The following is a 27,969-nucleotide window of genomic DNA, read 5'->3' on the forward strand; positions in this document are numbered from 1 at the left end:
ATGGAGGACAGCAGCCGAGTGTCCCCTAGCAAAAGCACCAGCAACATCACCAGTGAGTAGACTTGCCAGCTGACTTGGAGGCAGGGAAGCAGGCGAGGGCTGGGTTGGACTTGATGTCCATGGGACTGTTCTTCTCAGGGCCTCCCCTGGTCTTGGGGGTTCCTCCTGGAGCTGCCCCAACCCCCCACCAGCTCTGTCTGGTTACCAAGTGCTCCTAGCTCTTGGATCTCCTCCTCACTGTCTCCCACCCAGAAAGCCTCCATTCCCCCATCCCTGGCCACTGAACCCAGCCTTCCCCAGCTTAGTCACAGTCCCCTCTTCCCACAGAGCTCAATGGCATGGTGCTGCTGTGTAAAGTGTGTGGAGATGTCGCCTCGGGCTTCCACTATGGAGTGCATGCCTGCGAGGGCTGCAAGGTGAGGCGGATGTAGGGTAAGGGCAGAGGCAGAGGAAGGCCTCCCCTGGGAGGTCACAGGGCCGGAAGGGGACGGCTGGGCTCACTAGGCGCTCCTGCCCTCCAGGGCTTTTTCCGTCGGAGCATCCAGCAGAATATCCAGTACAAACGGTGTCTGAAAAACGAGAACTGCTCCATCGTCCGCATCAACCGCAACCGGTGCCAACAGTGTCGCTTCAAGAAGTGTCTCTCCGTGGGCATGTCCCGAGATGGTGAGGCTGCAACCCACAGCCCACCCTGTTTTCCAGCCAGCTCCTCAGCTCATCCCTCCCTTGCGAGATCCCACACCGAGACAGCTGTGTCTTGCATTCTCACGTACACACATTGTCCTGTGTCTGCTCAGTCACTCCCTTGCTGGACACTCCTATTTGGCAAAGCCCCTTGATGGGCGTGGCCTCACTCATTTTACTTTTAACATGCAACATCCCTCATATCCCCACCCCGCGTATGGGATCCTGCCCTTTGAGGAGAGAGAAGGGAAGGAAGGGATGTGTGTGAATGCACGTGAGAACTTCCTGATGTTTTTCTCCTCTTGTCACAGCCGTGCGTTTTGGGCGTATCCCCAAACGAGAAAAGCAGCGGATGCTTGCTGAGATGCAGAGTGCCATGAACTTGGCCAACAACCAGCTGAGCAGCCAGTGTCCGCTGGAGAACTCTCCCATGCAGCACCCCACCCCAGGCCCCATGGGCCCCTCGCCGCCACCTCCTGCTGCAGTGCCCTCACCCCTGGTGGGCTTCTCTCAGTTCCCGCAACAGCTGACGCCACCCAGATCGCCAAGCCCTGAGCCTACCGTGGAGGATGTGATATCCCAGGTGGCCCGGGCCCACCGAGAGATCTTCACCTATGCCCATGACAAGCTGGGAACGTCACCTGGCAACTTTAATGCCAACCAGGCAGTGGGGAGCCCTCCGGCCACCACCCCACATCGCTGGGAAAATCAGGGCTGCCCACCTGCCCCCAATGACAACAATGCCTTGGCTGCCCAGCGTCATAATGAGGCCCTCAATGGTCTACGCCAGACCCCTTCCTCTTACCCTCCCACCTGGTCCCCCAGCCCTGCCCATCACAGCTGCCACCAGCCCAACAGCAACGGGCACCGTCTATGCCCCACCCATATGTATGCAGCCCCAGAAGGAGAGGCACCTGCCAATACTCCACGGCAAGGCAACTCCAAGAATGTTCTGCTGGTGAGGGCATGGGGTGGATGAGGAGGGCAGGGGGCTGGGAAGGATGAACTTGGCCTAGGGCAGCTGGGGGTGCCTAGAAGCTGAGTGTGGGATAACTCTCTTCCCAGGAGAGGATTCCTGACCTGCAGTCCAACGCTTGGTCTGAGAATCCCTCATCTCCACCTGGCACCTAATTGCCACTTTGCCTATAACATCCATCCTCTGGGGCCATAGCCCCCAGTGCAGGTGGAATCTGGGGCACAGCCCTCCCTGGCTGGGGGAATCTCCTGTGAGTGATACTGCTTGGCTGACTCCCCTTCTTCCCCAGGCATGCCCCATGAACATGTACCCCCACGGGCGCAGTGGCCGGACCGTGCAGGAGATCTGGGAAGACTTCTCCATGAGCTTCACGCCTGCCGTGCGGGAGGTGGTGGAATTTGCTAAGCACATCCCCGGCTTCCGTGACCTTTCTCAGCACGACCAGGTCACTCTGCTTAAGGCGGGAACCTTTGAGGTAAGTCACTGTCCTCCCTACCCTTGACCTTGGGAAAAGTGGAGCAGAAGGACTTGGTGCCTGAGGTAGGGAGGGGCCCCAAAAGGCTCTGGAACCCCAGTGTCTTGGTCTTAAAGACAGTCTGGCAGAAGGGCAAAGTGACATTCCCCCTCCTCCCACTGGATCAAGGACTCCTGTCATCTCTACTAATCACAACAACCTGTTATGTTAAAATGACACCTCAGGGTACATGTTGCCCCCCATACCTTTCCTAACAGGAGGCAGTTACCTCGGGGGCAGTGTCTAACCTAAGGTCCGTGGCCTGTCACATTTTCAAGCCTATGCTCCCTGGCCTTCCAGGGAGCCTGGGTCTCCCCTGACCAACTGAGAAATCTAAGGCAGCACCCCTCAACCCTGAGGCAAACTCCCCTGGGCTTCTTCCCACCTCACCCACAGTGATCTCTGCCTTAGGTACTGATGGTGCGGTTTGCATCTCTGTTCAACGTGAAAGACCAGACCGTAATGTTCCTAAGCCGTACCACCTACAGCCTGCAGGAGCTCGGCGCCATGGGCATGGGAGACCTGCTCAATGCCATGTTCGATTTCAGTGAGAAGCTTAACTCCCTGGCACTGACCGAGGAGGAGCTGGGTCTCTTCACGGCGGTGGTGCTTGTCTCTGCAGGTGGGTCCAGCCCCCAGCCGCCCGCGGGGAGGAGGCAGACGCAGTTGAATTGAACACACCTTTTATGAATACCTACCCTATGCCAGGCTCTGCACTGGGCACTGGCCATACAGACACGATTCAGACACAGTCTAGCTTGGGAAACAAGACTCATGTCTGACTAATTATAAAACAGTGAGATAAGTGTCACAGTAGAAGCAAGGGAAGCACACACAACTATTTCTGCCTGGGTGAGCTGGGAAAGGAGGTGACACTTGAGGCCTCAGGGACAAGTTAGGAAGTTGCCAGGCAGAGAAGGGGGTAGGGTGGGGGCGAGGAAGGGTGTCCCAGGCAGAGGGAGGGAACTACAGAGCCAAAAAAGTGAGGGAGCCTGGCCAGGTGTGGCCCCTTCAGGGAGGAAGGGCGGTCTGGTGGGATGGGCGGTGGCCAGCCCTGCTGAGCTCCCGCCCCCCCCCCAACACACACACACACAGGCACCTCCAGCCCTGGGATCCATGCCTGGGAGGAGGAGTTGCAGCTCCTCCTCCCTCCCTGGGCGGGCTGGTGGCCCCTCAGAGGGTAGGCTTCAGGGGGAGGCTGCCTTGCCTGCCCGGTCCTCCTCCTCCTTCTCCTCCTCCTTGCAGCCCTCCGGGTCCTCCTCGTCAGAGGAACTCAGGGAGTCTGCCTCACTGCTGTCGTCTTCCCCACAGACCGCTCGGGCATGGAGGATTCCGCTTCGGTGGAGCAGCTCCAGGAGACGCTGCTGCGGGCTCTTCGGGCTCTGGTGCTGAAGAACCGGCCCTCGGAGACGTCCCGCTTCACCAAGCTGCTGCTCAAGCTGCCGGACCTGCGGACCCTGAACAACATGCATTCCGAGAAGCTGCTGTCCTTCCGGGTGGACGCCCAGTGACCCGCCCGGCCGGCCTGCCGCCGCTGCCCCCTTGTACAGAATCGAACTCTGCACTTCTCTCTCCTTTACGAGACGAAAAGGAAAAGCAAACCAGAATCTTATTTATATTGTTATAAAATATTCCAAGATGAGCTTCGGGCCCCCTGAGCCTTCTTGTAAATATCTGTCTCCCTCCCCCATCCCCCTCCCTCTTCCCTATTTAAACCACTCCCTGGCTCCCACCCTTCTATGGCCCCCCGATTTGTTCTGTTCTTGTCTCAAATCCAATAGTTCACAGCTGAGCTGGCTTCTGTGGTGTGTGCTCGTTTGGGGGGATGGGGCGGGATGGGGCTAAGGTGGGACTCTTGCCAAGGCTGGGGGAAGGGGACACCTCTCCATCTGGTCAGCTTGGGGGGTGTACTCTGCCAACAGATGGGAGGATATAGGGAAACAGCACGCAAGTCTAAGGGGGGTGTCCAAGGGGGTGATTTTCATCATATATTTATTACATAAATATATAGTAAAATAGACGAGCAACAATTACCATAAAAATATCTTTCTTTAAAATCCTGACCCAAAACACAACGGGGTGAAAAATCGCACATAACAGACATACTGATTGTCAACGTGGGGCAGGAGTAGGAGCCCCTCATGTCACCCCTACCGGTCCCGCCCCTCCCTGGGGAAGAGACCTACCTCCTTCCCTGTTTCTGGCCACAGCCCTCCCCCCAACCCTTCCCCCCACCCCAGCACCAGCTTCTCATACATTCAGTAGCGCCTCTGGGCAGTGTCCCCTCCCCCCACCCAGGAGTTCCCAGGGCAGGAATTCCTGTCCCCCCTTCTGGACGGTGTCTGTCACCCGCCCTGGCCTCTCCCAGCCCTGTAGACCCGCCCCCTGGGGAAGGGGTGGGAGCTCCTCCTCCTCCACCCTCCCAAACTCTGAGCAGGGAGGAGACTGGATGAGGTATGTGTGTTCTAAGTGATGGGAGGGGGAATACTGAGATGGAGAGGTGGGTGGTGGGGCGGGATAGTGGTCATGGCTCTGGCACTCCCTAGTCCTGGCCTGGCCCCCCCCATCCTCTTCCCAGCAACCCATCCGCCCATCAATACTGCACCTGCTGCCCCACCCTGCCTGCCCTAGTGCCCAGGCCAATACTGGGGGAGGTGTGCCAAGCACCCATGTCAGGGCCACCCCCTCATTAGCACCAATGGCCCCCAGGAAGGGCCCTGTCCCCCACTTCCTCAGCAGGGACTAGGACAGCTGCCTCTGGAGACAGATGCGTGGCACTCCTGAGTCTCCTGGCTCCTCCCCCACCATGCGTCCTCACTCACACATTCACGCAGAGAAACGCACACATACACCCCACATTGCTGAGGGGCAGGGGGAGGGGCCCCTGGGGTGGAAGGGGATCACAGCTCATATGATTGGGGAAGGCGGGAAGGGTGGGGTGAGGGGAGGTCTCCCAAGTGCCTGGAGCAGACCAAGGCTCTTCTGGGCCTTTCCTTCAGCAAGTCCATGGCTGGAAAGGAGGAGCAGGTGTGGAGGGCGAGGGATGGGAAGAAAGGAATGGGTAGACAGCAGACAGGTCAGGAATTCCACTGGGGCTCCCAGGCATGGGAGCCAGGTACAAAAGGGCTTCTCCATGGGCCTGGAGCCATATAGGACTCAGTATCCCAGGAGAGACATAGCAGGTGGGGTGGGGTGGGGGCACAGAGACGAAGACGGCACGGGCAGCCCGGGGCCCCAGTGGGGCGGGGCAGGCACATGCACAGGTGACAAGATGCTCCTCCAGGCCCTTCACCCCCGTGGGAACACCTGAACAGCAGGGAAGGACCCTACCCTGGTGGGCAGCATAGCATTGCCTTCCTGTGTATGTGGGTGCACACGTGGTATGTGTGTATGTGTATATGTGTGTGTGTGTGTGTGTGTGTGGTGTGGAGGGGGCTGCGGCAGGCTGAGGGTCGGGGTGAGGTGACAGGTTCCCCACTGCTTAAGACATGTTTGCCCCAATAGTGCAAAGCGCAGGAAGCCCTGGCACCCTCCCCCCACCCCTGCCCCAGTCCCCATGGCTTCCGGGGGGCATCTATGTCCACCCATCCATCCCTGCCGACTTGCAGCCCTGAGCCCAGGGACCGCTGGTCTGTGCTGGCGCTCCCTGCCCTCTCCTTCTTGCCTCCTTTCCTCCCTTATACCTCCTGCCCCTGCGCCCCTGGGGAGCTGCTTTAGCCAAAGGGAGGAGGAAGTAGAGGAGGAAGCCAGCTGCTCCAAGTGCAGACCAACAGAGCACTCCTCACCAGGCGGGTGGGAGGGGGCTCAAGCCAAAGTCCCTGAATTAGAGAAAAGAAGAGGGGAAGAGGTTCCAGGGGGCAGAAGATGGCTGATCTGCAAAGCATCCAAGGGATGAGGAGGCATCCAATCACCCCACCCCCAGGGCCCCAAAGAAGTGCTACTGACCTGGACACCCCCATTCTGCTGCCTGCCCGCCCAGTTAGGATGAGTACATTGCATGGGAGCAAGGAGGGAGGAGGGCAGAGGTTAGAGAGCCCAGAAGACAGACAAGGAAGTAGGGCCACACCAAGTCCCACCATGTCATGGCCAAGGAAGGCATGGCAATTCCAGGGGGGTGGGGAGATGATGCTCACGCACAGCCCGTGCCCTGCGCAGCAGTGTCTGGACTGTGGCTAATACTGCATGATATGAGGAGGGCGGGAGCCAGAGCTACCGTTTTCCTGTGTGAGTGCCAAGGTGTATGTGTGTGTTTGTGTGTATGTGCTATGTGTGCGTGAGAGGGGGAGGGGAAGAGGCCCCTGGGGCTGGGCACTTGAAAGAGGAGCTGTGCGGTCAGCAGGGTAGGAGGTGAGGGGCCAGCTGGCATCCAGCGTGAGAGGTAGATGGAACTCAGCGGGCACGAGTAGCAGAGAGCAGAGGAAGTACTGGGCCGGGGAGAGGGTGGGCTGCCAAAGGAACACAGGGTGGAGGGGACAGGCAAGGCAAGGCAAGGGGGTGGCCAGGACCCTGTCATGTGTACTCACAGCTCTGATCAGCAGCCCTACCTGTGGGGTCTGGGGGAGGGGGGGTCTCTCCGATCTGAGGAGGAAGCAGGGCAGCTCTCAAAGTGCATGGGGTGTGTGTGTGTTGGGGGGGGGCAGGGTCCTTCCCCTCTGGCCAGCCTTAGTTAATAACTTAATATCATCTCTCTCGCTCGCTCTCGCTCTCTCGCTCTCTCGCTCTCTCTCGCGCTCTTTTTTTGTCATTTTCTCTGTCTAGGTTTTCTTCATCTATCTTCTCCCCTTGTTTGTTTCCAAAGTGCAGTTAGAACAACTAGAAAGTGTAACCCCCAGGGGGAGGAGCCGAGCCAAGCCCTTCTTGGAGCCCAGACATCTGGAAGAACAGAAGGCTTTAGCTTGGAGGAGCCACCTCGGCCAAGGACCCAGGCAGGGGGCTCTCTCTCTCGTGTGTGTGTGTGTGTGTGTGTGTGTGTGTGTGTGTGCATGCTCGTGTGTGTGCTTGGGGGGTGGGAATGGGGAGAAAGCTGAGGGCATCTGCCCCTACTTCCCCCTTTCCCTACCATCAAGATGGCTTGTCCACTCTTTCTCTCCTTTCCTCTACCTTCCTCCCTTTCACCTCCCACACTGTCCTTTCCATAGGAAGTTCATCTGTTGCCCTGTCCCAGTGCCATAAATTCTGAGGAGGGACCTGGGCAGTGTGTGTGTGTGTGTGTGTGTGTGTGTGTGTTTGTGTGTGTGTGTGGAATCTATCCAAGGGTGAGAGGAAGGAGAGAAGAGGTATGGGGGGGTGTCTCCCTAGCCCCCAGCTACGCCCCTTCTCTCCAGGCTCCTCCCCACCAGCTCTGCACACCCCCTGGCCGTCTGAGGCTTTTAGACTTCCTGATCCTCAAAGACCTCGAGGAAGAGTGGGGGAAAGAGTTCGGTGGGGCACTCGACTTTCATGTGGAGGAAGCGGCTGGCGTGGCAGGCCCCGATCATGCGGAGGTCAGTCACCTTCATCAGCAGCTTGGGCCAGAAGTGCGGAATGTTGTGTTTGCGATGGTTGACGTAGTGCTCGAACGCCAGCAGGTACGCCTCCTGACTCTTCTCGATCTTGTCCACGCATAGCAGGCCCGAGCGGTCTGTGGAGAGGAAGGGAGGGGTGCCAGGGCTGAGCGGCCAAGGGCATAGGGGAGACACGGGCTGGGAGTAAAGGGGCCGGAAATTACAACGGAGACAGAGGCAGAGAGGCTGCGAGAGAGCAAGGCAGGGAATCGTAGTGAAGGCCACATGTGGGAGGGGCTGCAAGGCCCGAGCTGAAGCTCAAAGAGGATAGAGGGCATAGGACAGTGGAGACTGGGAGACCTCCTGGGAAAGGCTGGTGTCAGAGAGGTGGGATGGGAGGGCATTGGGGACCAGAGATGGGAATCCAGTGTGGGTGGGGAACCCAAGGACATGCGAATGGAGAGAGAAAGCAGGGGCTAGGGAGAAGAGACCGGCTTGGATCTGAGGGACTAGGAGGACAACAGAGCAGGGCCTGAGCAGCAGAGGGTCCTGGATGACAGAAGTGGGCTCAGGGGCCAAGAGACCATGAGATCCAGGCTGGGGGAGAGCCCCAGGTCCCACTGTAGCCCTGCGCCGTGCCCTCCCTGCCCTCCAGCAGGTACCTGTTGACATTAGCAGCACAGCCTGCAGCAGAGCCACTTCCGTGTCATCCAGGTTAAAGGCAGAGAGTGACTTGCCCAGTTCGAAGATGGCGTCCGAGACGACGCCCAGGCCGCCGTTCTTGAGCTGCTCCCGCTTGACGGCCATCTCCCCGCTCAGCGTCAGCGTGTCGCTCTCGGGGTCGTAGCGGACAGCCGCCCGCAGGGACATGATCTCCATGCAGCACCCCTTCAGGAGGATGATCTGGTCTTCACAAGGCAGCTGCAGAGTGGCAGGGCCACAGGAGTACTCAGCACCCTCTACTCCATACCCTGGAGAGCCCCTTCCAGGGAGTTGCGAGACCACCACTAGCTAAAGCCAGTAAGACATGTTCTCCCTGCACCCATGCACCCATGAGCACACACGCGCCTGTGCCTTAGGTCCTGTTACCATCCCCAGAATCCCTGCAGATGAGAAAATTGAGGTGCGGGAGAGTCAGGGAACTTGGCCAAAGTCCAGCAGCCATTAGGGCAGTGTGCTCCATAGTGAGTTGGCCATGCAGACTTGAGGGGAGATGGGCTGGGGAGGCAGGCCCTTGGGTCAGCCCATCCTTAGATCAGTTGGCCTGGAGTGTGCAATGCATATGTGTGTATGTGTGTGTGCATGTACACACACATGTGTTTGTGTATGCTTTATGTACATCATGAGTGTGTATGTATGCCACACAAGCACATGTGTATTGTATGGGTGTGAGTATGCATACACACATGACGATGGCTGTATGTGCATATGTGCATCCACACATATGTGATGGTATATGTGTGTGCAGACATGTGTATGCGTGTATACCTTATGCATGTGTTATAAGAGTTATAGTGTGTGTGCATGTGTGCATATACATGAGTGTGCACTTTGTGTATGTACTGTGCATGCACATATGTGAGTGTATGTGTTATCCATACAAGCATGCTAGTACACATGCGTAGGTGTGTATCCACACACATGCACAACAGCATTTGTGTGGATGCCTATGAACACACATGTACACATACGCAGGGCCGTGTGTGTTGCTGCACACATATACATGCTAGTGTGCATTTTGTGTGCATTGTGAATATGTATTTATATAGGTATACCCGGGTTAAAGTGCACGTGTGTATGTGTGCACATGCTGGGTGTGTACTGACCTACCTACCTTTTCCCTCTCTAGCAAACCTCAGGTGAGCAAATACCAGCCCCAGGAGCGCTGAGGAGCTGCCCTTGGTCCTCTCCAGCCCTAGCACGCGTCTCCGTCTCCCTTCCCATCGGACACTCACCTCGGAGAACATGGGCAGTTTTTTGGCAAAGTCCACCACACGGGTGATGGCCGGGGTGATGATCTTGGTAAACTCGCTGAAGGCCTCCAGGTCCACCTTGTCTCCGTCCGGCATGGAGACGATGGGAGACTGGCCAATGTCATCCGGCTATGTTGGCAGAGGGGCGTGGGGTGTGGAGGGGGGAAGTGTGTGGTCAGCTGAGGCTACAGACCCCTTTCACCTCCCCACCAGGGGGAGCTCCAAGGCCGCTCGGGGACATGGGGCCACGGGGGGGGGGGGGGGCCCTGGATAGCTGCAGCAGCAGGGGAGTTATCCCAACAGCAATGGTGACCACTGGGCACTTTATACATGGCCAGGCAGAGGCTGCATGTTCTCCTCATTCTGTAAGGAAGCTATTTACAGTAATGCCCATTTCACAGATCAGGAAACTGAGACCTACACAAGTGCCTAAGTCCCATGACTAGTTAGTGGCAGAAACAGGATTTGAACCCAGGCTTCTGACTGCCAATTGCTATGCACACATCTGCCTGGTAGGGAAGTATTGGTTTGTGTTCCACTCCCTGGTACCCTCCACCATCAACCAGGTGCCAATCTTCTACCTCCCCCAACCACGTACTGTCTCCTCCCCAACTGACCACTTGTGTGGTAATTTGCTTGGTCAGAGTCTAACACAGTGTCAGGCATTCAGCAGGTGCTCACACACATGGTCATGCGCCTGTGTGCTTACCCTCCCTTCCCAGTCACTGCATGCTGACAGGAGAAAGAGGAGAGGTTGTCCCCGTTTGCTGCAAACCCAATGACTACAGCCAGGCTTTGCTCTCACAGAACTCCCAACCCAGATGGCCATGATGCTTGCAGGGTGCACAGCAGCGAGGACGGCCAGCCAGCCCAGGGTTGGATCGTACCAAGAGGACTCGGCTTCTCTCCCCACCCCCAGACTCCCACTTCGGCTGCATCCTCCTCACCAGGAATTTCCGCCTCTGCTTCCAGTGGCTGCCCTGGGCGTTGGTACTGCGGTGGGCCTCCGTGGCAACATGGATCAGGGCCCACTCTTCAGGGGTGGGCTCCGGTCGCTGTTGCAGGGACCGGATCATCTCCTCCTTCCGCCGCCGCTCCCGGTTCTGCTCGATCAGCTTGCGCTTGGCCACTCGCTTGGAGTCATCTAGAACCACTGACCACAGGAGACACAAAGCCCTTTGCAGGGGGGCCTCCCCTCTCCCACCGGCATCTCAGAAATTCCTCTTCTGAGTGCACGGCTTGGAGGGCTCAGAAAGCTTGAGTGACTTTCCTAAATCATCCAGCAATTGGCTGGCCCCACATCAACTCCCACTTGGGCTGACCCCCAGAGGAATATAACATTCTGGTTTTAGCGACTTATGGATGATCCTGGAAGATCCTGCCATCCAACCCTTAACCCATGAAAGACACCTCCACCCCCTTACTTGGAAGTGGATCAGGAACCCTGTGCTGGGGGTATGCAGAAGCTCTTTCTATCAACAACCCCCTCTGTGAGGGTCTCAGGTGGGTACAGGGCCCACACAAGGAAGCCTGTTTCCTCCTGTCTCCCACCCAGGGATGAGGGCATCTAGGGCTGATACACTGAACACCCTCCCATCAGCCTGACCCTCATTGGATGTCACTCTTCCTGTGGTGCCTATGGCTACCCTGCAGGGAGCTGCTCTTCTGGAGCTCCCACCCCACCCAACCCCAGCCACCAGGCTCAGCTCTCCCCACCATGCCCCTTACAGTCCATGGCCATGCCCACGGCGATGCACTTCTTGAAGCGGCACAGCTGGCACTGATTGCGGGTGATCTTGTCGATGACACAGCAGCTGTCATATTTGCAGGAGTAGGTGGGATGGAGATTCTTCTGGATTGTGCGGCGAAAGAAGCCCTGGGGGTAGGGACAGGGAGATGGAGCAGAACCAATCACAATGGCAAAGGAGGAAGAGCAGTGAAAGAAGCTGGCATCTTCCTGGAGCAAGGGGCTCTGACAGGCCCCCTGCACCAACCAGACTGTCTGTGCAGGGGCAAGGGCACCTGGGCCATGGAGGGGCAGAAGAGGGGAAGGACTGCAGTGGGAGAGCAGGGTGCTATGCGTGATTTGGAAGTTCAGTCAGTATCTTATTTCACTTCTTGCTAAATTACTGGAAGAACAAAAAAGAATCCTAAGCCACTCTCACATACAGTATGTTGCCAGCTGCCATGGCAGGTGTAATTTATGAGCTATAGGGCATGGCTCCACCAGAAGGAACTGGGTAGAACCTCCAGTGGAACCATTTTAATTCCACATAGCAAGACTGTTCTTTGCTGGGATGGAAAAACTTCAAATCTCAGGCTGGCACTTACTGTATGCTAAGCAGAGTAAAAGATCACACCCTCTCCTCTTCCTCCTTCTGACATTTAACCCTGATGCTAACCCCAGGAGGTAGAAACTATTACCATTTCCCAGGCTGCAGAGTAGAGGAAGCCACTGGCCCAGCCCTGTCTGTCTACACTGGGGTCAGAGTGGAGAGACCCTGGTCTGAGTGCTGCTCTGATTCTCAGTGTGCTGAAAATCACCTGGAGCACTTCTCAGAGATGCAAACTCCTGGGCCTGGCGCAGGGTGGGAGTGGGGGTGTGTGACCTGCAGGAATCAAGTGCTTTGTGCAGCGAGCCAAGGCGTTTCTGCCATCATTTTTTAGGAAGCTCCCAGGGGACCACTCTGAGCCACACTGCTTGTGTCGTATCCAGAAATGCCAAACCCCTGGCAGTATTGGTTTGCATGACACTGACAGAAATCTCAAAACAGATTTTCAAATAGTTTGATTTCTTGGAAGCCCTTGCATTTTCAGGAGGCGGTGAATCCTACGCTGTTCCTGTCCCCTGCTCCCACCATCCCGTCTCTGAGCACTGATTGGAGCCCCAGCTGCTCTACTTCTCCATCCAGCTCCCCTCTAATGTGCCTGGGAAAATAGAAGATGGCCCAAGTGCTTAGAAGACCCGGATAGAGTTGGGTTCTTGGCTTCTGGCAGGAATTGGCATGTGTAAGATCACTCTGTGTCTCTGTCATACTGCCTTTTAAATATATGTATACAGAGTTTTCCAACCACTGGTCCACTTCCCAGATGGCCACAATGACTAGAGCTGAGCGGATCCAAAGCTTGGAACCAAGAGCTTCTTCCTGAGTGTCCCATGTCGATGTAGGAGCCCAAAGAATCGGCCTGTCTGTTGCTGCTTTTCCCCGGCTGTGAGCAGAGGTCTGGATCAGAAGTGAAACAGCAGGCCCAGCACCATGGCTCAACTGGTTAGTCTTCCTCCTTCAAATGCCAGGATCCCATATGGGCGCAGGTTTGTGTCCTGGCTGCTCCAGGGAGAGCTGCCATCTGCATCTGTACCCACCATGGCCCCCAGCACGGGTTGGCACCCACTCAGGTGTGGCACAGCATTGAGGGCGTTTTCTGGACCCCACCACAAAAGATAGGGTAAGATGCAACCTAGGAACCAACATTTTAACTAGTACTTCACATAGTCCATGATCCACATTTTGCAAAGCACTGACATGTGGTGGCTGGCACTACGGCACACCAGGTTCAGCGGCTGCCTGCCTGTTGGCAGCCTGAGTTCTGGCTGCTGATTCTGATCTAGCTCCCCACTAATGCACCTGGGGCAGCAGCAGAAAATGGTCTAAGCAAAAGGCCTCTTTATTTCTGTCTCTGTAATTGTCTTTCAAACAAATATATCTTTTAAAAAGGAAGGAAGGAAGGAAGGAAGGAAGGAAGGAAGGAAGGAAGGAAGGAAGGAAGGAAAAAAAATACTGAGGTTTGTTTGAAGTCTGTCCCTCTCTGGTGGGCTGTAGGCAGCTTGGGGGCAGGGTACCTATGGCAATCCTCACTCTGAGAACAGGACTGTGGGACCTGCCATTTCTTAACTACTTCTTCCATGCCCAATTTGTGTGTTAAATACTTCACGTACTGTCCAGTGCATTGGCTCAATTGGCTAATCCTCCACCCCCAAGCACCGGCAACCAATAGCGGCACTAATTCATCTCCCTGCTGCTCTACTTCCCACCCAGTTCCCTGCTTGTGGCCTGGGGAAACAGTAGAGGATGGCTCTAAAGCTTTGGAATCCTGCACCCATATGGGAGACCTGGAAGAAAGCTCCTGGCTCCTGATTTCAGATCAGCTCAGCTCATGCCATTGTGGCCATTTGGGGAGTGAACCAGATCTTCTTCTCTGTATATCTGCCTTTCCAATATAAATAAATAATGAATTAAAAAATGCTTCATGCGAATGACTACATCTCATTCTCCTAACAACTCTATGAGGTCGTTTGATAGCTCCATTTCATAGACTGAGAAATGGAGGCTGAAGGAAGTTAGATCACTTACTTAGAACAGGGACTGTTAACAAAGAAATGAATAAATAGGAGAGGAAAATGCTGAGATGACAGGTGACTTTGCCACACCAGGTTCTAGGGGCTCAGCAAGCAGGGGAGGGGCAGGAGGTGGCTGGTGCATACCTTGCAGCCCTCACAAGTGATACAGCGGTAGTGGTAGCCGGTTGCCTTGTCCCCGCACACGACACACTGCTCATCTTTGTCCAGGTAGCTAGGGATATACCCTGGGAGGGAGGGAAGGAGGAGGCAGGCATGGCTTGCAAGCTTGGACTTTCCCAGCCTGTGAATACCACTCCGCCTCCCTGACAGAACACAGGTCATCTTGTCCACAACCCCCCAAAGATGGAGACCCTCAATGTTGATTGCTCGTTCCCATCTAAGGGGTGGGAGCCCATGGACTGGAGCTCCGGGGGCTGCTGGTATGGATCTGAGGTGAACAGCTGGGGTTGCAGCAGAAGAGGCACCTCAAAGGCTCGGGCAAGCCCTGCTCAGCCCTCTCAGGCCAGACAAACCCCACCCCCATGGCCCACAGGAACCTGGCCTGGTTTGGGAATGGGGGAGCAATGGTAGCAAGAGGGGTCTATCCAGCCAGGCTCACCTGACATGCTGGTTTTCAGGGAACATTGGCCGTTCTTTCTTTTTCGCTTTCCATCTGGTGACCTGGCACTAGACGGGGCAAAGTAGACAGCATTACCGAGTGGCCTTGGGGCAGCCCCTCCTCATTCACAAGGTTTGTACAGCCCCCCAGACCCCCCCACTCCTTGCAGCCACTGTCCTCATTCTACCTCCCACTGTCCCCCAACCCCGGGTCAGCTGACAGCCCTACCAAGTGCTCAGCTATCTGAAAGTTGCAGGGGACAAAGATAAGGGGCCTTGGCTGGGGCACAAGTGTGCTCCAGCATCCCTGTACACACGCACACACTTACACAAGGCACATGCACACACCCACGTGGGCATCTGCACTGATGCACACATACAAACCCATACATACACACCTACAAACACATTCACATGCACAGATACACACAGCACACACACATAGCTATAAACATACACACCCACAGGGCACCTGCACATAGATACACACATATACACACACATAAATACACATATTCACATTACATACGTGCACAGATACACATATACCGCACATACACATCTACAAATAAATGCACCCACACAGATACACACCTATACAGTGTACATACACACACCCACACAAGCACATACATACAGGTACACACATGCACAGTCTATACAAACACACACATGCACACCTACACTGCAGATTTCAAGCACCCACAATCACAGGATCCCATAGATTCTCGAGTCTTCCATAGACTCATGCCTTCGGTACATGACAATCATGCTGAGCGAAGGCATAGCACATGCTGAACCTTCAGAACTACACCCCCCACACACACGTGACGTGACACCAGCACGCGTATTCAGAGTTTTGCAGCCTTCACAATACACTCAGGTACGATAAATAAGCATCAGGACCTAGGCCACTTTCAGAACATTCTCAGATGTATAACAAGACCTCAAGGATATGCCCACGTGTTACACAGTTCTCTAGACAGGCACCTGCTAACACCACCCTCTCCCTGCAGCGTGAACACGTCAGCTGATTTCCGGGTCACACATGTATGCCAAGTAACCTACAGCAAACGACAGCACGACAGTCACCCTGTTTATGGCCTCCATTAAACACAAGAGCAAACCAAAGTCCCCCTTTGTACCGGAGGACACAGCACACAGGGGTCAGGGGTAGGGCGAGGACTCCTTTCACAGCAGGGACTCTTGGCAGCCCTTAGCTCCTGCACATATATGTCACCAGGCTCTGCATACATGTTACATAACCTCATCACACACGGCTTACATAAGTGCTCTACGTGCCTGTGAGGATTGTATAACTTCCCTCACCCACCCTGTGTGTGGCATGCTGCAGGGTCCCTCCCCCTGGAGCCAGAGGCAGCTCCCAACACACTGACACAGTGACCTTGGCCAGGGTCACAGTCACAGACAGCTTCACGCTCCACGCTCCCCCTGGGGATTACCCCTGTCTGGTTCCTACGAGGCTAGAGGGTCAGGTTTGCCTCCTGCCTCCTGGAGAGGTGGGTACAGGAGAACTCGGGCCACCCAGGGCCCAAGTGCAGCAGTCGTCTTGACAATCACCAGACTCCTAGTCTCTGGGTGCAGTCCCAAGAAGGGCCACAAGGTGGCGCAAGGACGTGGGGGAGGGGAGAAGCTGCAGTCCTAAGGGCCTGAGGAATGGCATTCTCGCCTTTGTCCAAGCTTTAGGGGCCGACTCTCTAGACCCACATTCGTCTGGCCAGAGAACTACAGTGGATGCAAGTGACAGCCACATAGAGCCTTCCTAGAGTCCCACTTGGGAGTGAGGCCTTCAGGGGGTTGTTGGGAGTGGAGTTTATCCTGGTGCCAACACCATTTGGAACTCCATCCACTTCCTCCAGCCCTCCAGGGACCCAGCGTTGGGCCCCAGGGCTTTGCCTGGCCAGGCCTGCAGCCTTCTGGCTCAGAATCTAATCTCCTAGGCAACAGCCAGCCACACTGCTCCCCAGAGCACCCCACCCCCACTCTCCCTGGTCATAGGCACAGCCTGTACCCAGCTCCCAGGGTTCCATGCCAACTGGGACAGAGCTCTGTGCCACTTGGATCCAGTGGGAGAGGTAGAGACCCTCTGGGCTTCTCAAGGGCAGGGCGGGAGACAGGGACCCTGTCCCCAGGGTGCCTTTGGCAGACACCTCCTGTGTGTAAGCAAAACCTCCAGGTTGATGTGCATTTACACTTCCTGGGAGGAGCCCCACAGCAGTGTCTGCCTTTGACCACGAATGGGCTCCCGATAGATTCCAGGTATAAATGCAGGCTGTGACCAATGGTTCCAGGTGCACAGCATGTGCGCCACAACTGGTGGGCAGTGTACCTATATACGCAGGCAGAAGGGGAATGGACGGGTAGAGCAAGGAAGGAAAGAGCGAGTTTGTTTGGACCCCAGGGGCTCAGGTGAGGGTAACAAGTGGGGGGCATGGGCGTGCTTAAGGCTGCCCAGCGCCAGCCAGGAAGGGACCGCAGATCTGGTACCTACAGTCTCAGGTCCCTGGCACTGCCCTCTGCTAGACAGACAGCTCTCCTTAAGGTAAGTGCTTTCTTCCCCCCATCTCTGAGCGGCTCATCATCTCCAGCATGGAGATGGGTGGTGCGCTCGCTATTTCCATGCCCTGTCTCCCAGGGATGCTCAAGACACAGTGCTCTCTTTGGCTCACACGCTGGACACCTAAGCGCTGGCATGACCTAGTCACCGAACCCATGACCTACCTGTTCTCCTCTGGGTCTGACCCACACTCCACCTTGCTTGGCTTCTGTTCCATTCACTTCAATTCCATCCAGGATGCCCTCCAGCACGCCAAGAGACTGGGGTGGGCACGCTGGCCCCCCCGGCACGCCCACAGGCCACCCACCCCCCTCCACCCAGGCCCTAGGGCACAGCACCCATGGCACCCACCCAACACTCGGCCTTTCACACCATGCCCTGCACCCCAAAGCAGGGGGCAGGCGGTGGGAGGGGCCAGGGAGTGACAGGTGGGAGGGGCCAGGGAGTGACAGGTGGGAGGGCTGGGGGCAAGCTGGGTCTTTGAGGCGGGGGTCCTGGGCTGGACGCTGGGGGAGAGTAACTTCAGAGTCTTGTCCTATCCAGAGATCCCTGTGGAGAGAGGAGAGAGGCCTGGATAAGTACATGCTGCTAGGCCAAGGTGGGTAGGGGAGGGACAGTTCCTTTGGTGGCCACACTGGGGGTTCTGGGGTGCTATAATAAGACAGCAGTGAGCACGGAAGGTAGGCATGAGGCCAGGGGCAGGCAAGATCAGATACCTATGTCCTCGACCCCATGCAGGAGAGGGAAGAAAGAAAAAATGAAGCCAGATGGGCACTAGGCAGCACCACTCTGCTCTCACAGCCAGACCAACACGTGCCTGGCAAACATTAGCTTAGTCCTTGGAAAGCCCGACAGAATGGTGGGGGTGGGGGTGGGGGGGTCCCCAGCAGGGCACCAGGGTACCCGTGGAGGAAGAGTGAGTGGGGAGGGCACAAGGGCAGCATACAGGTGCCCATTTCAGAGCCATCAGAGAGAGAGACAGTGAAGGCCATGGGGAGGTGGACGCCTCTGTCACAGGCCGGGCTGTGGCTGCCCATCTCAATCCCTTGGAAACTCCAGAGTCCTCCCCCTCCGGAAAGCAAAGGTGTAATGAGACCGTTCCTCGGTTAGCAAGGCAACTCCAGAGTCCTCCCCTTCCCAGGCCCACTGCCGCCCCGGGGCTGAGGAACAGACTGCCTGGCAGGTCTGGATGAGCTGCCACCCACCGGGCCAGCAACATGAATGAATAAACAGGTGTGAGCAGATGAACCGATTGGTGCCCTCTGAAGCGGGCATCAGACCTTCCCAGATGAAGAAGCTGAGGTTCAGAAAGTTCAACCCCTCATTCCAGTCCACAGCTGCTAAGCAGATGGGTGGCCCAGAGATTAAACCCTCACAGCCTGTCTCTGGCGCCGGCCTCGTTCTGCCACCTTGCACCCAGGCTGTGTGCCTACCACCCCTCCATGCTTCACCCTATCCCTGGTTCACTGCGTGCATGCAGGCAGGTGCAGGCATGTGGGAGGGGGACAAAGGGTGCAGCTCCCTACATACAACCTCCATCACGTGGCTGTGGCACCACAGACCTCACCCCTGGGGCCCCCCGCCACACCCCCCAGGAGCTGATAAGAAGGAGGGTGTGGGGAGGGGGAGAGATAAGTCAGTCAGTGGGGCAGGGCCAGTGGACAGGGCCTCTGCTGCCAGGCAAGCCCCTGGTGTGGGTGTGTGGGAGGAGTGTGGAGAAGAGGCCCATTCTGCCTGTAATACCCCCCGGCCTGGGACCGGGTACTGGGGGCTGGACAGGAGACTGAGGGGGGGTGCCTTAGCAGGGAGTCTTAGCCCAGGGAGCCGTCAAGAAAGTAGGTCAAGTTTTTCTTGGCTTGTGGAGAAATTCCTGTTATAAATTTATAATGGCGTAGCCAGCCCTAAGGGGTGGAGGTGGGGAGAAAAGTGGGTGGGGATGCCCAAGGGCCGGGCATGGGGGCCTGCTGCTCCTAGCCATATAGTGGGGGGTCGGGGGCAAGGGCAGCGGTGGGGGCTGGGCCAGGCAGGGGAGGCTCCTCTGCGTTCCCCTCCCACCCGGGCCCAGTCAGCCTTCGTTTGGTCTGCTTGTCTGTATCTGAGTGTCTCTCTCTCTCTACTCTCTCTCTTCTCCCTCTCTAGGTCTGGGTGTCTCCCTGTCTCTCCCCGCCGCCCCCAAAGGCTGTGCCTCGGTGCTTGGCACACCCTGGCTGCGGTGCTGCCCCCGCCTGTCTCCTGCCCGCCTGGCACACTGCCACCACTTGTTTACAGAAGCTGGAAAAATCCACTCGCTAGCCGGAGGCCCAAGAGCCCCCGGGGAGGGGAGGAGGCAAGCACAGGAGTGGGCACACTGAGAGGGGCAGCCATGGCGAGCAGGCCCCCAGGGCAGGCCCAGAGGCCAGGGTGCATCGGAATGGCCATTAGCAGCAGCCAAGGGCCAGCCATTAGCAGCAGGGAGCACCTGCAGCAGCCCCACAGTGACACGGTGACAAGGACAGCTCCTGCCCCAGGCTGTGGCCCTGCTGGACCCCTCCCCCCATAGCCCACACTACCAGTTGCAACGGGGCAGACCTGGGGCAGTGCCAACCTAAGCCACCCTGTTTGTTTCCCCTTCCCCCTCTTCAGCCTAGCCTTAACTCCAAATGTGCCTGGGCACTGCCAAGGGCTTGCACGTGCCCGCTGGGAGGAGGGGCAGGCTCCCTCTCTGCCTAAATGGGGCCCTCGTGCCAGGTGGTGTCACCCCAGGACTGGTTAGGCCCTGGCTGTGGGCAGAGAACCCAGAAGTTGCCCTCACTCCCTAGGGCACCCTCACCTGGCACCTAAAAAGAGGCTGCAGCCCCTGGAGAGTCCATGATGTATCTGCCAAGGGCTCAGCATGCCAGGAAGCACAAACCACAGATCCAGTGTTAGCTGTGTGCAGAGAAAGATCAACGGGCAAGGGGCAGGGATACCTACCCTAAAGGGCGGTCCCTTTGCCTTCCTCCAAGGAGGAGGCAGGTAAGGCGGAGCTCTGGGGTTCTGAGGCTGGCCCAGACCGCAGGACAGTGAGGCCCACCTGTTGGCTGGCCTGGCCACCCACTTGCTCTTTGTCAGATAGGAGCTGCCGGGTGGCAGCGTGGGCAAGGTGCCCACACAGGGGGAAGCATTTCATTAAGCTTAAGTGCTTCTGTGCTGATCTGGGGAGGGGAAGGAGGGAGGTTGGGGACAGGGACAAGAAGCCAGTGCGGCATCCAAGGGCACAGCGCCAGGTTCCCACTGCTGCTCGTCCTACTGCGCAGCCCTGCGGATCATCCAAGGGACACCCCCTTGAAAGGACTCTTGGGACTCCACCTGCGAGGACTCTCTATCCCCTGGACCTAGCACCAAATAGCATGCGCATAGCTCTCCTGAGGACCCGGGCTTGCCTTTGGCCCCACCTTTCTGGGGCCCCTGAACTTTGTCCTTACTGTTTGCAGGAAAGCACACCCCTCCTCCTCCCAAAGCACACAGAGGGAGGTGCACAGAGAGGGCGCTGAGAAGAGAGGGGACGAGGAGGAAGAAGAGGAGAGGGGCAGAAGGGGTGCTGGGGAGGAGGGGAAGGACAAAGACCGAGGGCAGGACTTGGAGGAGGTTGTAGAATGCAGGTGACATGGGGTACTGGGGCAGAAAGACAGGAAGCCATGAGATGGGAGATGGAAAAGGAAGGGGGAGAGAGAAAGGAGAACAGATACAGGGAGGGGAGACTGTTGAAGGAGGGGGAGACAAAGGGAGAAAGGTAACAAAGAAAGATGGGTGGGGGGTGCTTCAGTACCGCCTAAGTCCCACCCCACGGAGGCTGGGGGAGGGGAAAGTAGGAATGGTTTCCACGGTGACAGCTGGTTCTTGGTGGCCTGGCATGTAGGCTATTAATAGTGCTCTTGGTAGGTTCACACCTCCTTTTCCCCTAACCCTCTGCCTGCTGCTAGGGGTGGGGGGAGACCCACCCCCAATCACTGGCATTGATACCCTGACTCCATGCCACAACAGATGAGAAGGGTGATGCTCCCAGGCCAGGGCAGCCACTTGAGCCCAAACACACTCGGGCATGCACGGGCAAAGGCATCTGTGTGTGCACACAGCCTGGGGCCAACGTGGGCTCCCAGCATGCACAGCCCCCTGCCCTAGCATGGCCTGTGGCCACCAGGAGCTGCAGCAGCAACCTTCCCCACCCCACCATGGAGGGGAAGCTACCTCTCAAAGGCTGGGACCTCTCTCTCCTTTGCCAGACCCCCCACCCTCCTCCACCCTTATTCTATTCTCACGTTTGGATGGGGCAGGACTGCCCCACCCAAATCTGTTACCTTGGTGCCAGGAAAGAGAGGAGGAGGGAAGGCAGGAAGGAGAGTCCTATTGGGCAGGTATGATGTGGCAGAGGGCAGGGGAGTGGGCAACAGCACTCCTGGGGGGGGACCCCCAAGGAGGTGGGACTCAGGACTGCAGTCTCCCAGGCAATGGGAGGTCCAAGAGGCTAGAGACAGGGAGATGGGGTGGGGGATAGCCCTCAGGGGGAGGCTGGTTACTTAAACAAAGGATCCTCCCCACCCCCAAAAAAGAATATAACAGGAAACTCTCCCCTGCAGGTCAGAGACAGAAAGACATAAACAGCAGCCTTGACTTGGGCCAGATGCCCAGCCCGAACATCAAAAGACGGTGCTTCCCAACCCGCTGCCCCCACCCCCACCCACCTGCTGCTCTCCTCACCCTCCTCCCCCAGCCCAGCCCAGCCATCCACTTGGGTGCCCAGGTTGAGAGGTCATCTCCTGGCCACATGGATCCTCCCCCATGCTCCTGATGATGGACAACTGTGCCCCTACTCATGCCCAGGGTCTTCAGCTCCTTCCTTCCAGCCCCCTGCCCGAGTATCCTTCGTGCATGGAGATAAGAGAGTCCAGTAGTCAAGAACTGGAAGCACCCCCAAGCTGGACATGGCACATTCTGCCCCCCCTCACTTGTCCCCCCAGCAGCCAGTGGGTAACCGGAGCTGGGAGCTGGGGCAGCTGAATGCTAGAGGCATGAATGTCACGGGGCCAAGGCACTGCCTGCAGATGGCATCATGGGCACGGGGCATGGGGTTCTTCTCCCTCCTTCACTTTCCACGTTTAAGGCAGAAAAAAGAAGTTACCTGCCAGCCCCTGGAGAGCATCACCTAGCAGGGGAGGGGATGGTGGAGGAGAACAGAAAGGCAGGGATGTTCTCCCAAGCACCCCAGGGAGGCGGGAGTCAGCCCCCGCCCAAGCAGAACTGGCAGAAGCAGAGAAAGAGAGAGGAGTGGGGAGAGCGAGGGAGGGAAGAGGGGAGTGGGGGAGAGATTTAGAAGAGAGGGAGAGAGAGAGAGAGTGTGTGTGTGTGTGTGTGTGTGTGAGAGAGAGAGAGAGAGAGAGCGCCAGCGAGCAAGCAAATGCAGCTGAATCTCCAGCACACACACGGACACGTGCAGGCACACACACTCACTACACATGCGCAGAGCTGCCCAGCTCTGGCTCATTCCAGGAGATATTCAGAGCCCTCCCTAGCCCACACATGCACAAAACACTCTCACATGGATGCGCACACAACACACCCACTCACTGATGTGTACAAAAAATGCCAATAGCCACCAAAGCCCAGCCCCTCCCCACGCCACCCGCCTCGCCTGGTAAAAGAGAAAATGAAACAGACAGCAGGGACTCCAGAGAGCCAAGCACCCATCTCCTTGTTAGAAGACAGAGAGGAGGAAGAGGGCTGGGGGCTTGGCCCAGTTCTGCCGCTCTCTGCTGCTGCTTGAGGTGTGTGGCTGTGCCTCTGGCACTGTTGACAACCCCTAGCCCACTGGTCTCTCCCTTCCAAAGCAGGATAGCATTTCCTGGGCACGATGGCACCTGCCTGGCACCCCTTGTGTGCCCAGCAAAATTCTGTCGTCTCCCTGTGGATCCCTTCATGCAATGGCATACGGGAAGGAGGTCCCCTTAAGCACCCTATCTGTGGTCTGCCAGGTTTCACTCCACATGTGCCCACCCCACACCGGCCCTAGCTGTCTCCTTGAGAGATCGAAGACTGTCTGCTCCAGATAGCATGTGCATTCCCACCCTGGCACGTACCCAACCCTGGGAGGAGAGGAGAGCCCACAGGCATGCTTGCCAAGCCAGGAGGCAAGGTGGACTGAACACAGCAGTCTTCCCACCTGATGCCACCCACCTTTACTCTTAGCCAGATAACAACACGGGAAGCCCAAAGCCAGACAACTGGTCAACACCAAACACAGCCTAGCCTCCTTCGCCTGCCCCTCCCAGTCAGGTCGGGCTAGCCTCTCTGTACCCCACGAGGATCAGAGATTCCCCAAGTACATCTGCTGCTGCAAGAACTACAGTTGGGATATGCTCCCACTCTGATCGCCTTCCCCTATGCATCCCCCGCCACATACTCTGTCCTTGCTTCACCTTGAGGATCAGGGGTTCAGAGGAGAGGTAACCTAGGAGTGACCCCAGATCTGTAGGAGTCTAGCCAACCCCGCTCAACACCTCCACTTCTCTGTCACCACCTTTTGCACTCTGGCCTATTGTGTTGGGGAGCGGAACCTAGGTGTTTGTCAGTTGGGACTGGGTCCTGTTGGTCCTGTAGTAAGAGGCTAGCATGCAGCACCCCTGGGAGACAGGAGGGAGGCTGTCTCCTCTATGAGCCCCTTGCTGTGATTATACATGCAGAAGACAGTTTTGGGGCGAGGAGACAGATTCCTTCGTTCTGCTCTCCCACTCCCCGGTGCTTAGACGCGTGTCAGGGGACATGCAGGGGTGTCTGAGCTTTTTGCTGGTGAGGTGTGTCCCAGGCTGGGATGCCAACGGCTCCTTTGAAGCTAAATGGGGGGGGGCGGGGCAGAGGGACCTCTGTTTTGGGCTCCTTTGCATGTACTGGGTTCAGGCTGCAAAAACTTGTGGGAGAAAGAGATATGATACAGGGGAAGGAGGGATGGAAGGAAGGAAACAGGGTCAGAGACCTGCTGCTCCCCACTCATTTCATCCCCGTGAGGTTCAGGAGATCCAATGCTCCATCAAGATCTCTCGAGACATCTGAGGGCTGCCGGGCCCACAGGTGTCTTCCTCATAACATTAAACGCACCCAGCCTGTTGCCCACAAGGGCCTTGCTAACTCCACCAAGCCTCAAAAAGCTAAATGAGGTAGACATTATCATTCCCGCAGAAACAGGAGGTGGGAGGCAAACCACTTGCTCCACTTCATACAAACAGCAAGTCTCAGAGCTGGGGCTCCAACCCAGGCAGCCTGACTCCTGTCCACCGCAGCCCACCAGCTGCTAGAGGCATGCCCCCTCGTTCCTTGGGACCAAGTCCCAGCCCACTCTCCCTCGCCGCCCATTCTCTTCCTGTAGGATCATCACCACGGCCTCTGCCACCAAGTGGACTAGGGCCACAGCGGGAAGCTGGTCAGAAACACATGAGATCCCTTGGTTCTGGGTGTCCAGAAGAGCTCCCTTCCTTGTGGGGGAAGGGACCTCACTCAGCCCCACACAGAGCCTGGACAGCTGGATCAGGCTGAGAGGCTGGGCAAGCAGGACACAGCTGTCGGGCATCTCAGAGGTGGGTTCCAGCTGCCAGGGGGAGCAGAGACAGGCCAGGGCACAACCTGCCAGTTCCCGCCACTGGCCACATGGGGTCAATTCTTTTCCAGCAGGAATCACAGGTGGAGATTTGTCCAAGATTTAACTGGCTGCAGCCTGCACAACAAGTGTGGCCCCTGGCTGGACCTGCCAGCCTAAGGGGGCAGTGTGGCAGCCCCCAACCCCTTCCTTCCCCCCATTCCCCCCACTGCCGCCGTTTTCAGCCCCTCAAACTGGCCTGCGCAGCTGCAGCACTAAGGAAGTGCAGGATGTCCTGAGCAGCCGGCTGAGCCCCCCGCCCCCCACCCCAACCTCCCGCTGACCCCAGAGGCGGGGCTGGCCGGGGCAGAGGGCCGGAGTTTGAGTATTAACAACTGGAAAAGTATGAAGACAGCCCCTGCCAGTTCCCAGCTCCCAGCAAAGGGGCTGTGGCAGACAGACAGACAAGGACAGGGAAACAGAGAGATACAGACTGGCAGTGAAACAAGGAGAGAGGGAGAATTAGACACCACAGGGCACAGCAACAGAGACACACAGGCAGAGAGAAATTCCGAGTCAAAAATACACATCACTCACGCAGACACTTGCCAGCATACGGCCTCCCAAGGAAAGCGGCCAAGTTTGGACAGAAGAGCCGAGGTGGGAAAAGGGGCCAGCCTCATGGGGTGGGGAGCAGGGATTCAGCGGAGTGTCCCCAGGAAAATGGCCCTTCAGCAGGGTGGGGAGGTCTCCCCAACCCTGTTAGCTTTCAGGAGAGGGATGAGAGCCACTTCCGAGGAGCCAGCTCTCCCCCAGATACCCCCTCTCCTGCAGCCAGGACAGTCCCAGCAGCTAAAAAGCACTGGACAATGCTTCCGACCCATGACTCGGCCCTCTGGAACCCGCCCCCCCCACTCCCACCCCGGTCTCTGTTCTCGCTTCTCTATCGCTTAAAAAAAAATGTATATATATATATATATATATATATATATATATATATAGCTGCCCATTCCCACAAAAGGCTGATGGCAGAAGACAGGCGGAAGCTGGAGGGGAGGCTGGCACCGAGGCACGGAGGTGTGCCCAACGGCGGTGCTGGCAGCAAGGAGTGCACCTGGGGCTGTCTGACACTGTCCACGTGGACCTGTGACAGCATGGCCCAAGCCGTGTGAATGTGCTCTGCACCTGAGCCCAGGGGCTCCCGTGCCAACATGTGCACCTGTGCCCGTGCTGCCCAGAGTCAATCAAGGAGTATTTACAGAGCAGCCCCTGGGCTAGTCTTCCGAAGGGTAAGGGACAGGCGGGAGGAACACTCAGAGCTGGCACCCTAGCAGGCAGATTTGACAAGCCCAAGGGACTGACACAGACAGCATACTATCGGGAATGCATGCTTTGTATCACGATGCACGAAGAAGTCTTTCTCATATAGACACATTCTATCCTCTTCGAGGCAGCAGTGGTGGTGACAGAACCACTGAGTTCTGTTTCACTGCTAAGTTGTGTCCACATGTGTTGATGTGTAACTCTGCTTGCCTTTGACTGACAGCAACTGTCATGGCAAGGGATGATGGCTGCGTGACTGCGCTCAGGGGAGCACGTGTGTGCCTGTGAGTGACAGGGTCTTTGCATGCGATGGCTCTGTGTACACCCATGCATGCCATAGTGACTTTCCTTGTGTGGGTGACAGCAACTCCTTGTCCATGTGTGTGTGAGATAGTCTCTCCCTGTGACCCTGTGTGTATGTGTGTGTGTGTGTGTGTGTGCGTGCGCGCGCATGCTTGGCCTCTCCACTCCTGGTCTCTCGTGGGTGTGTCCCGCCCCTCTGGACTTGACCGGGCAGCGGCAGCCTGCCTCTTCCCTTGTCCCGTGTGGGTGTGTCCAGCAGCTCCTGTCCTTGAGTCTGCCTGGGTGTCCCTGGGTGTGCATGTGGCTGTCCGTGTGGGCACAGCTCTGTGTGTCACCTCTGCTTCTCCCCTCCTCTTGGACAACAGTCCCCTTCATCCCCTCCCCCTCCTGGTGCCTGGAGCCAGCTCCGAGGGGCAGGCTCCCATCTCACTGGCTTTCCTTCTGTTTCTCTCCCCCCAACCCCCCACCCAGCCGGCAGCTCTCTCTACTGCCTCTGCCATCCCCCCATCCTCAGGCCTTTCTTTCACACACTGGACAAGGCCCTAGACTGCCAGAGACACACGTTGCAAGGGGAGGGAGACAAGGAGGGGGGCACATAACACAGACCCGTTCCCCCTCTCTCTTTCCCAGCCGGCTCCCCGCACCAGCACCTCTCCTAATCATCCAGGGAACATCGAGCACGCCCCCCACCCCACGCCCCAACAGCCGCGTTTTTTGCAATTACGAGAGTGTTGCAACCACAGAGCCATGCTTAATTGGGGAGAGGGTGAGGGAGGAAGGTCCGCTCTGTCTCCCCTCGATCGGTGCAAGCCCACCCCTCCCCACTGCACTCCTACTGCCCTTCGCGGCCACAGGCAGCTTTGCAGAGCCACTCGGGCCTCCGAGCCTGGGGTGGGGGCTGGGGGGGCAGGCCTCCCGAGCACCGTAAACAAACCGCGGCGCGGCGGGCGGGGGAGCCCGGGCGGCCGACAGCGGGGCCCGGCCTGGGAACGCGCAGCACACCGGGCGGACCGAGGCCGGGCGGGCCCTCGAAGGGGAGGCCCAGACGCCATCTCCGCCACCGAACCCCGGGGTCCACCAACCTCCCAGCAACACCTCCCTTCCCCCCTCAACTCCTTCCCCGGGCGCAAGTTGCAAGCTTTCGGGCTGTGACAGGGTCACCGGGGTGCCGCGGAGGACTAAGGCTGGCAGTGGGTACCCCTTGGGCGCCCCCAGCCCGCCTGGGAGCCGACCGTAGGGACCCGCGGCTTTGCATAATCAATCGCTATGCATTTGCATATTAATGCCCCTCCGCTCCCTCCTCCTTACCTCGGCGTGGCGCGCTGGACCGGACTGGGCAGCAGCGCGGGGGTCTCAGCGCCCCGTGCCGGGGGCGTCCATGGGGGGCCGGTGGGGCCCGGGCCGCCCGCCTCCAGCGCCCGGGTGTGAGTGCGAGTGAGCGCGCGGGGGGGGCGGGGGGCGAGTGTGGCGGCCCCGCGGCTCCTCCGGCAGAGGCGGCGGCCGCTCTGGCTCCTCCCTCCCCCGCCCCGCTCCGGCTGGGGCTCGGGCTCGGCGCGCCCGGCCGGCTCGCGGCTGCTCCCTGCAGGCCGCCTCGCC

At 57.7% G+C, this 27,969-nt stretch overlaps 3 protein-coding genes across 4 annotated transcripts in view; 2 read left to right on the plus strand and 1 right to left on the minus strand.

Moving 5' to 3' along the window:
- Positions 1 to 2,849, plus strand: NR1D1 (nuclear receptor subfamily 1 group D member 1). The gene is made up of 6 exons (XM_004591240.2): positions 1 to 52; positions 328 to 416; positions 522 to 666; positions 996 to 1,642; positions 1,950 to 2,135; positions 2,586 to 2,849. Exons 1-6 carry the CDS (start codon positions 1 to 3, stop codon positions 2,847 to 2,849), a joined length of 1,383 nt encoding a protein of 460 aa, XP_004591297.2.
- On the minus strand, positions 2,844 to 27,966 carry THRA (thyroid hormone receptor alpha). Of its 2 annotated transcripts, none has more exons than XM_004591165.2 (10): positions 27,682 to 27,966; positions 17,330 to 17,714; positions 14,589 to 14,656; positions 14,114 to 14,214; positions 11,359 to 11,506; positions 10,578 to 10,783; positions 9,613 to 9,759; positions 8,320 to 8,578; positions 7,667 to 7,794; positions 2,844 to 3,631 (listed from the first exon to the last, which is right to left on the minus strand). In XM_004591165.2, exons 2-10 carry the CDS (start codon positions 17,380 to 17,382, stop codon positions 3,362 to 3,364), a joined length of 1,380 nt encoding a protein of 459 aa, XP_004591222.1. In that variant the 5' UTR covers positions 17,383 to 17,714; positions 27,682 to 27,966; the 3' UTR covers positions 2,844 to 3,361. The 2 variants fall into 2 exon arrangements, with proteins under 2 accessions (XP_004591222.1, XP_004591220.1); XM_004591163.2 differs by having other exon boundaries at positions 2,844 to 3,748; positions 27,682 to 27,907.
- MED24 (mediator complex subunit 24) overlaps positions 27,344 to 27,969 on the plus strand; it is a 36,935-nt gene continuing 36,309 nt past the window's right edge. Inside the window, exon 1 of the mRNA XM_058675220.1 lies at positions 27,344 to 27,499. The gene's annotated coding sequence lies outside the window, so the exon portion shown is untranslated. The remainder of the gene's footprint in view (positions 27,500 to 27,969) is intronic.

This window comes from Ochotona princeps, chromosome 17, assembly GCF_030435755.1.
Source record: "Ochotona princeps isolate mOchPri1 chromosome 17, mOchPri1.hap1, whole genome shotgun sequence".
NCBI classification, from domain to species: Eukaryota; Metazoa; Chordata; class Mammalia; order Lagomorpha; family Ochotonidae; genus Ochotona; species Ochotona princeps.